The 14,806-nt window shown below is 35.6% G+C and overlaps 1 protein-coding gene across 14 annotated transcripts in view; it reads left to right on the plus strand.

The window, feature by feature from the left end:
- PHF3 (PHD finger protein 3) overlaps window positions 1-14,806 on the plus strand; it is a 1,103,753-nt gene that overhangs the window by 1,031,297 nt on the left and 57,650 nt on the right. For 9 of the 14 annotated variants that reach the window (XM_084958296.1, XM_084958314.1, XM_084958288.1 and 6 more), the window contains exon 2: window positions 10,201-10,469. The exons of 1 other annotated variant lie outside the window; for it this stretch is intronic. Coding sequence is in view for 3 of the 13 variants with exons in the window: in XM_084958288.1 (XP_084814414.1) it covers window positions 10,226-10,469 (244 nt within the window). In the remaining 10 variants the exon portion in view is untranslated. Of the gene's footprint in view, window positions 1-8,400; window positions 10,470-14,806 lie in introns of all 14 variants that reach the window. 4 more of the 14 variants (XM_084958299.1, XM_084958317.1, XM_084958340.1 and 1 more) reach the window with 2 other exon arrangements.

Below are 14,806 nucleotides of genomic sequence, written 5' to 3' on the forward strand. Positions count from 1 at the left end.
AAACACCAGATCCTTAGTCCACTGAGTAGGGCCAGGGATGGAACCCGAACCTGCATCCTCATGGATACTAGTCGGTTTTGTTCCCTGCTGAGCCACAATGGGAACTCCTACTGTTGCGTTTTTGAGAGCAGTAAAAAAATTCTTTGTTGCCCATTGATTACACAGGCAAGGTAATTGAGAGTATTGATTTAATTCATGTTTGAGACTCAGCTTGTTTGTACTCTCACGGAACATAGTCTAGGCTGAGAAACCAGATTCAGAAATGAGATGTTAAATCATTGTATTAGAGTTAAAAGAGAAAGATATGTCAAGACTTAGAAAACACATTGTATGAGGAATTTCTAAGTGTATAGGCTGGACAGTTATTGCCATACATTGTGTATTTAATGTAGATCATTTTTTAATGGTCAAGAACTTAAATTTTTATGATCTTTTTTTTTTTTTTTTTTGTCTTTTTGCCATTTCTTTGGCTGATCCTGAGGCATATGGAGGTTCCCACGATAGGGATCAAATTGGAGCTGAAGCCGCCAGCCTACGCCAGAGCCACTGCAACTTGGGATCCGAGCTGCATCTGTAACCTACACTACAGCTCATGGCAATGCTGGATCCTTAACCCACTGAGCAAGGCCAGAGATCGAACCCACAACCTCATGGTTCCTAGTCGGATCCGTTAACCACGGAGCCACAACGGGAACTCCTTTATGATCGTTTTTATAATGGAGAAAGGTTGAAGAGAAATAGCTAAGCAAAAACTCCAAAATCATATCTAGAAGTTTTATCTTTTGACACAATCTAACTTTATTAGGTAAAATTTTGAATGGCATAATAAGTAGGTTGTACATTCATAACTTGTGTGAGTGGGCCACATGAAAACATTCTAAAATTGTAGACTGAAAATAAATAGTGAAATTTGTAGTTGATCACTTCCAAAATGATGTTTTTGTATATACACTGAGGTTAGCCATTTTATTTTTTATGTGTAGGGAGTGGCTAAATGCATATTTCCTATTTATTTTGGAAGTGGGTATGTCATTTGGTTTCCATTATTTTAAAGAGTTCATTAATGGTATATTAACATAGAGATTGTTGTGCCTGTAGACTGCATAAGGTATAGTAAGTTTAAAAGTGCAGGCTCAGAAATCTCACTACCTGGAGTTCATTTTGGCTATATAGGCATACCTCGTTTTATTGTGCTTTCATGATAGTATTGCGTTTTTTACAAATTGAAGGTTTGTGGCAACTGTGCATGGAGCAAGTCTATTTATTGGTGCCAATTTTTTAATAGTATTTGCTTACTTGCAAGTATTCTCTGTCACATTTTGGTAATTCTCACACTATTTCAAACTTATCCATTATTATTGTATTTGTTATGGTGATCTGTGATCAGCGATCTTGATGTTAACTACTGCTGTTATTTTGGGGCACCACAAATCACACCCCTATAAGAAGGTGAACTTAAATTCTAAATGTTGTGTGTGTCCTGACTGCTCCACTGACCAGCCATTTCCCATCTCTCTCCTTCTCCTTGGGCCTCTCTATTCCCTGAGATGCAACAGTATTGAAATTACACTAACTAATAACCTTCCAATTAAGTGTCCAAGTGAAAGAAAGAGTCATATGTCTCTCACTTTAAATCAGAAGCTAGAAATGATTAAGCTTAGTGAGGAAGGTGTGTCAAAAGCTGAGAAAGGCCAAAAGCTAGGTCTTTTGTGCCAGATAGTTAGCCAAGTTGGGATGCAAAAGAAAAGTTCTTGAGGGAAATTAAAGGTGCTACTCCAGTGAACACATGAATGAAGAAAGTGAAAAAGCCTTATTGCTGATATGGAGAAAGTTTTAGTAGTCTGGGTGTAAGATTAAACCAGCCACAGCATTCTTTTAATCTAAAGCCTAATCCAGGCTAAGGCCTTAACTCTCTTCAATTTTATGAAGGCTGAGAAAGGTCAGAAGATACAGAAGGAAAGTTTGAAGCTAACAGAATTTGGTTCATGTGGTTGAAGGGAAGAGGTCATCTTTATAAGATAAAAGTGCAAGGTGAAGCAGCAAATGCTGATGTACAAACTATAGCAAGTTATTCAGAGGACCTAGCTAAGATAATTCATGAAGGTGGCTGCACTAAAGAACAGATTTTCAGCATAGTTGAAAGGCTATAGAAGCAGCTTTCTTTTGGAAGAAGATACCATCTAGGACTCACAGCTAGAGAGGAAGGCAATACCTGGATTCAAAGCTTCAGAGCACAGGCTGAGGAGTTCCTACTGTGGCGCAACTGGATTGGCAGTATCTTGGAACGCTGGGGTGCAGGTTCCATCCCTGGCCTGGCACAGTGGGTTAAGGATCTGGCATTGCTGCATTTGTGACATTGGTTGCAACTGCAGCTTGGGTCTTTCTGGTATCTGGCCCAGGAACTGCATATGCCGTGGGGTGGCCAAAAAAAAAACAAAAAACAAACAAAAAAAAAGGTTGATACTCTTGTTAGGGGCCAGTGCAGCTGATGACTTTTAAGTTGGAAGCCACAGCTCATTCACCATTCTAAAAATTCTAGGGCCCTATGCTAAATCTGCTCTTCCTGTGCTCTGTAAATGGAACAACAATGCTTGTATGACAACGCATCTGTTTACAACATGATTTACAGAATATTTTAAGCCCATTCTTGAGACCTACTGCTCAGAAAAAAGAATTTTTTTTCAAAATATTACTACTCATTGAGAATGCACCTGGTAACCCAAGAACTCTGTTGGAGGTGTACAGTGAGAATAATGTTGTTCTCATGCCTGCTAGCACAAAACCCATTCTGCAGCCCACAGACGGAGGAGTCACTTAGACTTTAAAGTCTTACTATTTAAGAAATACATTTTGTAAAGCTATAGCTGTCATAGTGATTCCTGTGATGGATATGGGCATAGTCAATTGAAAAACTTGTGGAAAGGATTCACCATCCTAGCCATGAAGAACATTGGTTTGTGGGTTGCCCACCTGGTGGGTGTGGAATTTGCTTGTATTTCGAAAGTGCCCTTCCTCTTGTCTCGTGGCTTCTTTGTCTTTGGGTGTAGGATATCTTTTTTGGTAGTTTCCAGTCTTTTTAGTCAATGATTGTTCATCAGTTAGTTGTGATTTTGGTGTTTTCTTGAGGGAAGGAATGCTCAAGTTCTTCTACTCTGCTGTCTTTTCTCTGAATGTTTGTGATTCATGGGAAGAGGTCAAAATATCAAAATTAACAGAAGTTTGGAAGAAGCTGATTCCAGTCCTCAAGGGTAACTTTAAAGGGTCCAAAACTTCAGTGGAGAAAGTAACTGCAAATGTGGTAGAAATAGCGAGAGAACTAGAATTAGAAGTAGAGCCTTAAGATGTGACTGAATGGCTGCTGTCTCATGATCGAAGAAAGTGGATTCTTGAGATAGAATCTACTCCTGGTGAAGATGCTATGGAGATTGTTGAAACAGAGGTTCTAGAGTAGAATAGTACATAAACTTAATTGATAAAGAGACTGCAGGATTTGAGAAGACTGACTCCAATTTTGGAAGAAGTTCTACTGTGGGTAAAATGCTATCAAACAGCACTGTATGCTACAGAGAAACCGTTCACAAAAGGTAGAGTCACTTGGTGCACCAAACTTCATTGCTATCTTATTTTAAGAAATTGCTACAGCCACCTTATAACCTTCTGTAGCCATCACCCTGATCAGTCAGCAGCCATCAACATCAGGGCAAGACCTTCAGCAAAAAGCTTACAGCTTGCTGAAGACTCAGATGGTGGTTAGTGTTTTTTGTTTGCTTGGCTTTTTTTTTTTTAAAGTAATAAAGTTTTTTTGTTTTTTTTTCTTCTTCTTCTTACGTCTTTTTGACTTTTCTGGGGCTGCACCCATGGCATATGGAGGTTCCCAGGCTAGGGGTCCAATCGGAGCTGTAGCCGCCGGCCTACACCAGAGCCACAGCACCTCGGGATCCAAGCCCTGTCTGTGACCTACACCACAGCTCACGGCAACACCAGATCCTTAACCCACTGAGCGAGGCCAGGGATTGAACCCGAAACCTCATGGTTCCTAGTCAGATTTCTTGACCACTGAGCCACGACGAAAACTCCTTTTTTTCTTTTTAAAAAATTCAGTGAATTATATTTATAGTTGTACAATCATCATCACAACCCAATTTTGAACATTTCCATCCCATAAAGTATTTCTAATTAAGGTTTATACATTGTTTCCTAAGATGTAATGCTATTGCACACTTAGTAGACTAGTATAGTGGGAGCATAGCTCTTATATGCACTGGGAAACCAAAAATTGATGTGACTTGCTTTCTACTGTATGTGATATTTACTGTATTGTGGTGCTTTAGAACCAACCCTGTAATATCTTTGAGGTGATTTTGGATCAATTATGTAATGGTCTGGGCCTCAGTTTGCTCATCTCCAAAATAGAGGTAATAATTGTACCTACCTCATGGGATGGTTGTGAGGAACTAATGAGATATGCATGCAGTACAGATGGCATAGAGCCTGGCACGTACATAGTATATGCTAAGTGCATGTTAGCTTGGACTGTTATTACCTAGGCCATAGTTTTAATGAGCTACTTGTACTGTTTGTGGTTAATCCAAACTGCTAATGCTTCTCATAATGATAGTAGGATATAGTTGTAAACTTTGAAGGCAGCTCTTTCTTACTAATGGCTAAGTGTAATTCTGCTTTGCCAGTTTCAACTTTACACTTAATAGTTCTTTTTTGAGGCTTTTAGGTCTGCTTTGGTCTTAGTATGGCAGTCATCTTGGATTTTTACATATATTTTTTCCCCTGTTAAATTCAGTAACAAAGTTATGATCCTTGATTTTTCTTGTGAAGTCTTGCCAGTAGACTCTGCCCAATGAAACTGGACCAGAATTTGAAATGGGTGATGAGGTTGCATCGCCTTGTAGAATTGTACTTTGTGGAATTGTATCACATCACATGTCCTAACCATTTAGTGACTTTCCTTGACCTTGTCCTGGGAGGATAACCTATCATTCATCTTTAATGTTGCTGTATCATGGTGGGGAAGAACTGACCTTTGTGTCAGAGTGGATTGAGTCCCAGCTTTGTCACTTATTGACTCAGTAATATTGGATGTAACTTAGCTAAGCTTTAACTTCTCTTGTAAATTGAGAATAATAATAATAATAATAATAGCTGCCTAATTGTGTGACTGTGAAGTTTAATGGCATTGTACGTTTTAGTAGGGTGCCTGTCTCATAATAAACCGTCAATGAACTTACTGTATGAAGAGATAACACAGGGTAGTGGTAAGGCGTCGACTCTTGAATGAATTTTTCTCGGTTCAGATTTCAGCTCTACCTCTTAATATATAGCAAGTAATTTAATCACTCTTACCCCAATTTCATTTTATTTTTTATTTTTTTGTATAATCAGGATTAAAACACAGCATTGTGAGGGTTAAATTAATAAATATAGAGCAGGATTTCTTAACCTCAGCACTGTTTTTTTTTTTTTTTTTTGTCTGGATAATTCTTTGTGGTGGGGCTTTCCCTGGTGCATTGTAATATATATATTAATTGATTATTTTCCCTGTTTATGGCTGCACCTGAGGCATGTGGAAGTTCCAAGGCAAGGGGTTGAAATCGGAGCTGCAGCTATTGGTTTGTGCCACAGCAACACTGGATCCGAGCCACCTCTGCGAACTGCACAGTAGCTTGTGGCAACACCAGATCCTTAACCCACTGAGTGAGGCCAGGGGTAGAACCCGAATCCTGGGAGAGACCAAGAGCATTGGGTCCTTAACTCGCTGAGCTGCAATGGGAACGCCATCATTGTAGTGTATTGACCAAAATTGTCTCCATACACGGTCAAATGTCATCTGGAAGGGCTTAATCCCCTCTGATTGAGAACTACTGACATAAAGCCTGTTGACTACTGCCTGGCATGAAGTTTTATATTTTATCATGATTTTAGTTCTTTTTTTCCTACCACTGCCAATGCTTGTTAGAAACTTGTTAATAGTAAGCATGTCTGACAAATTGACAGCTTAATTTAAACTATGGTATAGGGGTTGGAAGGCATCAAACAGTTCCATTCCCAGGGCCTTTGCATTTAGGTCTTTGCCTGTAGGCTGTTTGTCATTTATGTGTGGATCACTCTTTAATTTCAGGTTTTGTCTCACACTTCACTTTTATTAGCAAGGCCTTCATTTACTATCATACTTAGAATGCCCTCCTCCCATCACTATTACTGTGTTTAACATTATTCACAGATTTTTTAATCTCCTGATAATATTTCTGCCCCCACCTCCAATATCCTCTCCCCCCGCCCCCCACATAGCTTTGATAACTTTAGTGACTTATTGTGTGCTTTTTTTAAGGAGACGGTATAAAAAATACATAGTTTTACTTTGAAGGTGTTTCTGAGAAGAACGCTTAGAAAACAGTATATGCTGTTTTCATCAGTGTAGACTAAATTTGGCTGCAGTATAATTCTCTTGAGTTACAGATGAAACAAATGGGAAATGTTTTTGAACTCATTATATTTTATTTGGGATGTTAGTACCAATCCTTCTATTGAATTCTGAGTCTTTCTAAATGGTCCATTAGGACCAAGTGCTGCTGTTCATAATTGGCACCTGCTGTTCCTTTGCCTGGAATAGCCTATGGACCTTTAGGATGCAGCTCACCTATCACCTGCTGAGCCCTTAAGTATGACCCTTCCGTTTTTTGCTGTGATGTTTATGTGTTGTCGTATTTGTCTATACTTTGTTTTGGATTATGAGTTCCTTGAATTTGAGACCAGGGATTGTTTCATTGGTATCCTTATAATAGTACTTCATAGTAGGTACTTGATAAATATGTGAATAAATGAGTACTTTTGAATTAAGCAAATTATCCAGTTCTCTGACTTAGCTGGATACCTCTTATTGTCAGCAAACTTGAGGTGTGACTGTGAACCTATAAATAATTTCTGTGATTTTAGCATATATGTATTCCCAAGTTAATAGTATCAATTTAATCATAAATATATATCATTAGCCACATCCTAGGTAGATTTGTCATGTTTTAATTATTAAATTTATAATGCCAAATATAGGGAAGCATTTAAGTAAAATTTCAGTGTAAGAAACCAGAATTTGTTTAAATCAACCAGTTTGTTTAACAGATACTGAATCAACTCTTAAATTTTTCCTTAATTGGATCTGGTTATCTTTGCCTATCTACATGGCTAGGTGTTCCAAGGCATTGCATTTTAGGTTAGTGGTTTTTTTTTTTTTTTTTTTTTTGGCTTTTCAGGGCCACACCTGCGGCATATGGAGGTTCCCAGGCTAGGGGTCAAAACGGAGCTTTAGCTGCTTGCCTACACCACAGCCACAGCAACGCAGGATCCGAGCCACATCTTCAACCTACGCCAGAGCTCACGGCAATGCTGGATTGTTAACCCACTGAGAGAGGCCAGGAATTGAACCTGCAACCTCATGGTTCCTAGTTGGATTAGTTTCCGATGAGCCAAGATGGGAACTCCAGTTAGTGTTCATTTTTAAAAAAGACTTTTTTTGGAGTAGTTTTAGATTTATAGAAAAGTTGCAAAAATAGTATAGGGTTCCTATACTGTACTATTCTGACCTAATGATAGTACCTTCATCAGAAATATTAGCTAAACCCCAGACTTAATTATGATTTCACCAGTTTTTCCACTATCCTTTTTTTCCATGACCCAAATCAGGACATCACATTGCATTTAGTAGATTAGTGTGTTCATGTTAAGTTAATGTTGTACAGTTGACTAACATTTGTTTTACAATTTGGCATGGAGATTTTTTTATTTTATTTTTGATACTGAGCATTTGATGTCTAAAACTGATTTTTAAAAATAAATTACTGCTCTATACCTCCATTCAGTGTTACTTTTAAGATAATCTTGTGAGACGGCTGGATGCTATGATTTTTGGCATTCTTCCCCTGGAATTGGCCCCAGAGCTTGTTGGAATCACTTGTGAAAATTATGTCTTACCAATTTATAACACTAGTCTTGTGTAGAAATTGCCTTCTTTGGACCCATAAGTTTGGGATGCTTTATACACTATTTTGTCTAGGAAAATTCCCATTTTCATTGGAACATTAAAGGTGTCTTGCACCATGATAGCTGCTCAGTGAACTTTTGTTGAATAAATTAAAGGTATTATTAAAGAAATGTAACTTTGTTACACAGTCTTTCTTGACATTTGACCACCAATGCTTTTGTCCTAATCTGCTTATTTAAATCCAGGGAAACACACCTCATATAAGTCATACTACTCCCCCCCCCAAAAAAAAAACATACTGGAAAGTTAGGTTCACCCATCTTATTTACAGTATGCTTTACCTTTTTTTTTTTTTTTTTGTCTTTTTGCTATTTCTTTGGGCCGCACCTGCGGCATATGGAGGTTCCCAGGCTAGGGGTCGAATTGGAGCTGTAGCCACTGGCCTATGCCAGAGCCATAGCAACACGGGATCCGAGCCGCGTCTGCAACCTACACCACAGCTCACGGCAACACCGAATTGTTAACCCACTGAGCAAGGGCAGGGCTCGAACCCGCAAGCTCATGGTTCCTAGTCGGATTCGTTAACCACTGCGCCACGACGGGAACTCCCACTTTTTTTTTTTTTTAAATTGATCTTTAAAAACTAAATGTTGTCTACTATTGAGATTTTAAAAATTTTCCGTAGGCTCTGAAGGCACTTTTTAGTAAAAGAGTTTGAGTTGTTTTACTAATAGTATCATTGAAAAAAAATATTGCTCATTTAGTTGACTATTTAGAATGGTCTGGTCTTCCGTATAGCTTTGTGATTTCGAGCTGTGTAACTATACCTTCTGAATGCTTTGAGTGTCCCCAGCACTTGAAAGTACACAGGCAGAAGTTGGTGCAACAGAAAGACTGACCTTAGGTGAAGTTGTGGAATTTACCAGATGTGTATTGGCTATGAGACTGAGTTGGGTGCATTGTCACAGATTCAGCATATCATTTTTGTAAGAAACGTTAACCATTTGTTTCTATAGCTGGAATTGACTTTTTTTTGTTTCATTTGAGGTGCAGTTCTGAAGTGGAGGTTGTTTTGGTTTGTGGTATACTTTGGATTCTAGCATATTCAGATAAAAAACTTTGTTGGTAGTTCCAGGTACTTAATTTTGTAAACATTTAGTAACATTTCTGTAAATTATTTTTATTTACCAGAAATTTATTTATTATATTAAAATTTATTTGGAACGTAAAAACATCTGTGCGAGTAGTGATGACATATGATAATCGAGCCTTTCTTAGGTACTGAGTGAGATCAAGTAGCGTCAGGGAATTAAAACATTTTCTGACTTTTCATCAGCATTGTATAGCTGCAGTTTTCTGGTAGTGTTATTATTGGAGAATGCGTGTAAGATAATCAGCCAGTCAGTCAAATAGTTAACTTTTTTTTTTCAGTGCTTGTTAATATTTAAATATGAATAAGTTCCAGAATTTGAGAAGAGATACTGAAATCCTGTATTTAGAAGATAATTATCTTTTGTGAGAGTGAGGAAGTTTTGTTGTTTGCTTGTTATTTATCTCATTTTATCCTAAAAGGGGTTTTCTGCAAAATGTCTGTATATACAAGTCTGTGCCTGAATGTGTGTAGTTTTTTGAGTTTTGATTTGTTGGGTTTAGTTAATAGTTTCTTTTCATTTTTTCCCCTTACCCTACAAAAACCCTTTTTGTCTCTATATTATCTTTCTTTAATTTAAATGCATTGTAAATGAAACAAGGCTGTTTTATAATTTTAGTGGATATGGGACAATAAATGATTTGATTTTAGCTCTTTTATATAGACTTACTGTAAAAACAGTGTCTGAGTCTTAATTTATGAAAAGATTATGGTTAAAAACATAAGGTTTTTATGGTTTAAGTCATGTAATTCTTTCAAATGTATCAAGTTAATAGACTACATATACATAGTTTTTTTCCCCCTAAAAACAATGAATTAAACATTTATCAGGATCTCTGGTAAAATAAAATTCTACATGCATGATGAAGAAACATTATTTAGCAAAAATTTGTTCTACATGTCCAAATGTATATTCAAAAAATGAGGATTTTTTTTTTTTTAAACAATGCAGAAATACCTAAGTGTGTTCGTAGACTCAAAACTATTAAAATAATTTGGTTTTAGGTGATTTTCAATTGATAGCTTTATTTCTTATGGTATTTTTTTTGTCTTTCTATAGGGCTGAAAGACACACAGAAGTCTTCATGGATATAGTTGATACATTTAATCATTTAATTCCTACTGAACACTTAGATGATGCCCTATTTCTAGGATCCAACCTGGAGAATGAAGTCTGTGAGGATTTTAGTACAAGTCAAAATGTCTTAGAGGACTCGCTGAAGAACATGCTCAGCGATAAGGATCCTATGCTAGGATCTGCAAGTAACCAGTTCTGTTTGCCTGTTTTGGATAGCAATGATCCCAATTTCCAGATGCCTTGTTCAACAGGTAATTCTTACTTTTTTTTTTTTTTCTTTTTTTTTTTTTAGTCTGCAATTTAAAATAAAAAGAATTTTCAGCAGTTTTTTTTTTTTTTTTTTTTTTTTTTTTTTTTGGATGAGGGTAGTGAATTTAGGACTCTGAATTTAGAGCTCCTTTCTAGGTATCAGAATTAGAATTTAGAATCTAAATTTTCTTCCAAGAAATATAGGAATTATCTTCGAGGATATTATGGCTATAGATAGGGCAATCGTATGATTTATCATCCAAGGTGAGATGCTTTTTTGAGAATTACAAGGGGTGCTGTTATTAATTACATTATGACAACAGCTATAAATTGGGACTCTCCCTAGCCTTACCAGTTGGGACATGATAACATCCTAGGGCTGTTGGAGTCAGGGGGAATGGCTGAATTGACCTTTCGCAGCACCCCTCACGGCCCTTCAAATTTAATATATTGTGTGCTCCCATTTCAGATCTTTTAGTATTTTGTGCTTGTATCTCAAAACCAGAGAAAGAACTCCAGACCTGTGCTGTCCATAGTAGCAAACTCCTAGCCACATATAACTGTTAATCACATGAAATGAGTCTGGTCTTAATCAGGATGTTCTGTAAAAGGCACATTTGATTTTAAATATGCTTACTTTGAAAAAAGAATGTAAAATATTTTATCAAATTTTTGAAATGTAGACTACATGTTGAGGTGTGATGTTTTGTATAATTTTGGTTAAAATATTTCATTAAAATTAATTTCACTTGTTTTTACCTTTTTTAAAGTGACCAGTTGGAAATTTAAAATTACGTATGTGGCTTGCATATTTCCATTGGATAGCACTACTGTAGGATCTATAGTTGGAGTAACTGCGATTAACTTTCAGAGGATAATAACTTTCTGTCTGATTAGATTCTTAATAAGATTATTTCAGAGATATTTTAATATATGGAAAAATATGTAGGTTTTCTTTTATTAAGCAAAGAAATTATTACAACAGACTGGGGCAATTATCTATTCTGTAGGCTAAAATTAGACAAAGGAAAATCAGCTTCACAAGAAGTTAGGCTTTCCCTCTCTGTTCCCTGGAGTAGTTTAGGTTTATATGATATTGTTCTGTTTTTCAGTGACTCTAGATGTCTTCTGTACTACGTTTTTTTCAGGATTTTTTGTTTCCTTTTAATATTTTCTACCTAACATTTTGATATAATGATACTTAAAGTTTGGATTAGGTGGCCTGCTATTCATCCACAAATTTGTCATCTTACTCTGCCTGAAGACCTCAACACTTTGGCTTCTAGGAATCTTTTCATTTTAACAATTCCTTAATACTGAAGTCTTTTGAATTGCTTGCTAATAATGGTATATTTCTGAATTTTATACATTGTGTTGTGTTATTGCATAGGTTTACATGTTTTTGTTGTTGTATTCTTAAATGTTTTAAAGCTTTAAAAATTTTATTTTGTATGATTTATTCCTTTGTCAGTACAGTGTATCTTAATTAATGTCAAGCACTTTTGACACTGTTTGGTTATAGGCACAGAATTTTACTGTTTAGTCTAAATTCAGGAAGAACATTTGTTGAATACTGATGTGCTTTGTTACTGGAAATACAGTTACTCTCAAGGATGTTGTATTGGGTCTGGAACTGGCAAATGTATCATCCTTCTAGAATTTCTTATAAAATACCAGCCTCTTAGTAATACTGGTAATGTTACTTGCTGTCTTTTTTATTTTTTTTTAATTTCTGTTGATATGAAAATGATTTTTTACATACCAAAACTCTTTTTGGTTGAACATTTCTTTTGCTAATAGACTTGGAACATCGGTATTGAAGTAATTAAAAATTTTTATAGTATGATTAATACTTGTTTATGATTTCATTGTCTTGTAAACTAATTTTTTTGAGAATCTACAAGTAGAAATATTTTCTGAATTTTCCTATTTTAAATTTGCTACAATTATTTATCTTGATTCTGAATGAGAGCTGTTTATATTAATATATGTGATATATATATTCTTAAGATATGTAAGGGAATAAAATATGTGTGGGAAACTTAAAATTATAAACCTCTTTGTAGGATTGTTTTAGATTTCCTTGTGCCATCAGGTAGGGGATTTATGCTGATTGTTTCAAAGTTCCTTTTGCCCATTGGGATATTTAGTTCAGTAAAAGGCCTGTGTATTTTCTAAAATGATAGCAAAGTGGAAAACATTAAAATTTTTTAAAAAATCTTGTTTTGAAGTAATTTTAGATTTAAGAGAGCTGCACAGAAGAAATGTTACTCTAAATTAGTGAAAACCCTATATGGACAACTTCTATGACTTTCCACTCTTCACAAACTGCTTCAACTTTTTGCTAGAAAATAAAAATGACATAGTTCTTACCCAGATGTTGATACCTGGCTCTATAGATTTTTACTAATTGTATTGACTGAAGCTCAGCAAGGAAATTACCCTATCAGTATTCCTCAGGCCATTGAAAGCTATAGATTAATGGTATTTTGTAACCTTGATTTTTAACAGTGTGAAAAGTAGCAAAGAAGAAACTACTGTCTTTTTCTCTGCTATACTGACCTTGGTTGGTGTGCTGTAGTTGTTAAAGATCAGTTTTTTGTTAACATAGTTGAATGTCTTGCATTTTATTTCTTCTATCTCCAAAAATCATAGTATAGCTGTAACAATTTTAAAAATAGGGAATTAACATGGATGCTAACTGTTTCATTTTGAGAGATAACTAGTGGATTTCTGATCCTTTATTTGAGTGTTTTTGACTCTGTAAAGTATTTCCTTCTGTAACTGCAGTGTTTGCATATGGTTTTGAGATTTTCCCAGTGATACTTTTTCTATTGTAATAAGTTGAGGGAACTCATCAAGTATTTGGGAAATATTTGATCTTAATGATCAGAACAGAAATTTTTATTCTTAAAGAAAAAAATTCTGTTATCCTTAAAATAAAAACTATTTTCCTAAGTAATAGGTTCAAGACACTATTTTTGTTACATATACCACGTGAGAAATGTATTAAAAATCATTGAAATGGTATTTGAAAAACTGACATTATCAGTGTCATAAAGAAATATTAATTTTCTCTTACTTTGCAAATCATAAACAGCTATGATTCATAAGAGTGAAACAGACCTTGTATTTGCGAGCCATTTCTTCACATGGTATATTGAAGAGAAATGTTGAGTGACTATAATTTGATTTATTTCCTTAAGACCAGGAAGATTGGCACACTGTAGATAATATGGATATTCAGAGCAACCTTTCATTCAAGTAGCACTTGTAGCTACTGTGTCGTTTAGTGAAACCAAGACGTCCTTTCCAGACTGTATCATGACTTATAAAAATCATCATTCACTAAATTAAAATTTTAAAAAATTCCTCCTGTAGTGTGGTTTTCGGAGATTAAACACATCAAAAGGTCATTGAATTCAGTATCTTACATTTTCACCGAGTTGATTCATATTATGTACTTAAGTGTTTTTTCAACTATAAAAAAAAAAATTCCTGCTAGCATGCATATGTGATAGTTGTTTCAGAATGCTGTGGATATATGATACTAAGTAGCATTGTTTGGTAAAAATTTTAGCTTGTGCTGCTTTTCTTCTGAGAAAAGTATTATTAATACATGTTAAGACTGGTTTGTTTTAAAAGCTTCTCAGCAGTAGTGTGATTTGGTCTTTTTTTTTAGCATGCAGATTTTTAACCCAGAGCTCTGTAGAGGCAGAATTCGTCTGTGTAGTATGGTCCTTGTACTGAGAATATGATTGGTGTTCTTTTGCAGGACTGAGGTTTGTTTACAAGATACTTACAAGTTTTTATGGCTTCGTACTTCTCTTGGCCACATTTCCAGTTGGTACATTGAACTAAACACAGTGGACCCTTGGTCCATTAAAATTCTGTTGTCAGATATTAATTATTGTTTTCCTTATTTGTACTTTATTTGTGGGAATTGCAAACTCTGTGCACATTTATTATACCTGTAGATCCAACTATATATATACATTCATTACATATTTGCACTGGGATCTTTGCACTATTTTTATTATTCTATGTAGTAGTGTTTTTTGTTTTTTGTTTTTTTTTGGAGGGGAACTTCTATGCTTTAGTAAACCTCTGGTTCCATTGATCTTACTTTTGAGAGTTGCATTGGGACAAGAAAATACAAAATAGTACATGTAAAGTAGTCGTGCAAATGCGATGAAAATATATGGGTTAAGACAAATTTTTTTTTTTTTTTTGCTTTTTAGGACCGCACCTGTGGCTTATGGAAGTTCCCAGGCTAGGGGTCAAATCAGAGCTGCAGCTGCCTGCCTTCATCACGGCCACAGCAATGCCAGATCCAGGC

This window comes from Sus scrofa, chromosome 1 (genome assembly GCF_054392235.1).
Source record: "Sus scrofa isolate SSC_HxYL_T2T_F1_AM1 chromosome 1, Sscrofa_HxYL_maternal_Yorkshire_Landrace_v2.0, whole genome shotgun sequence".
NCBI lineage: Eukaryota > Metazoa > Chordata > Mammalia > Artiodactyla > Suidae > Sus > Sus scrofa.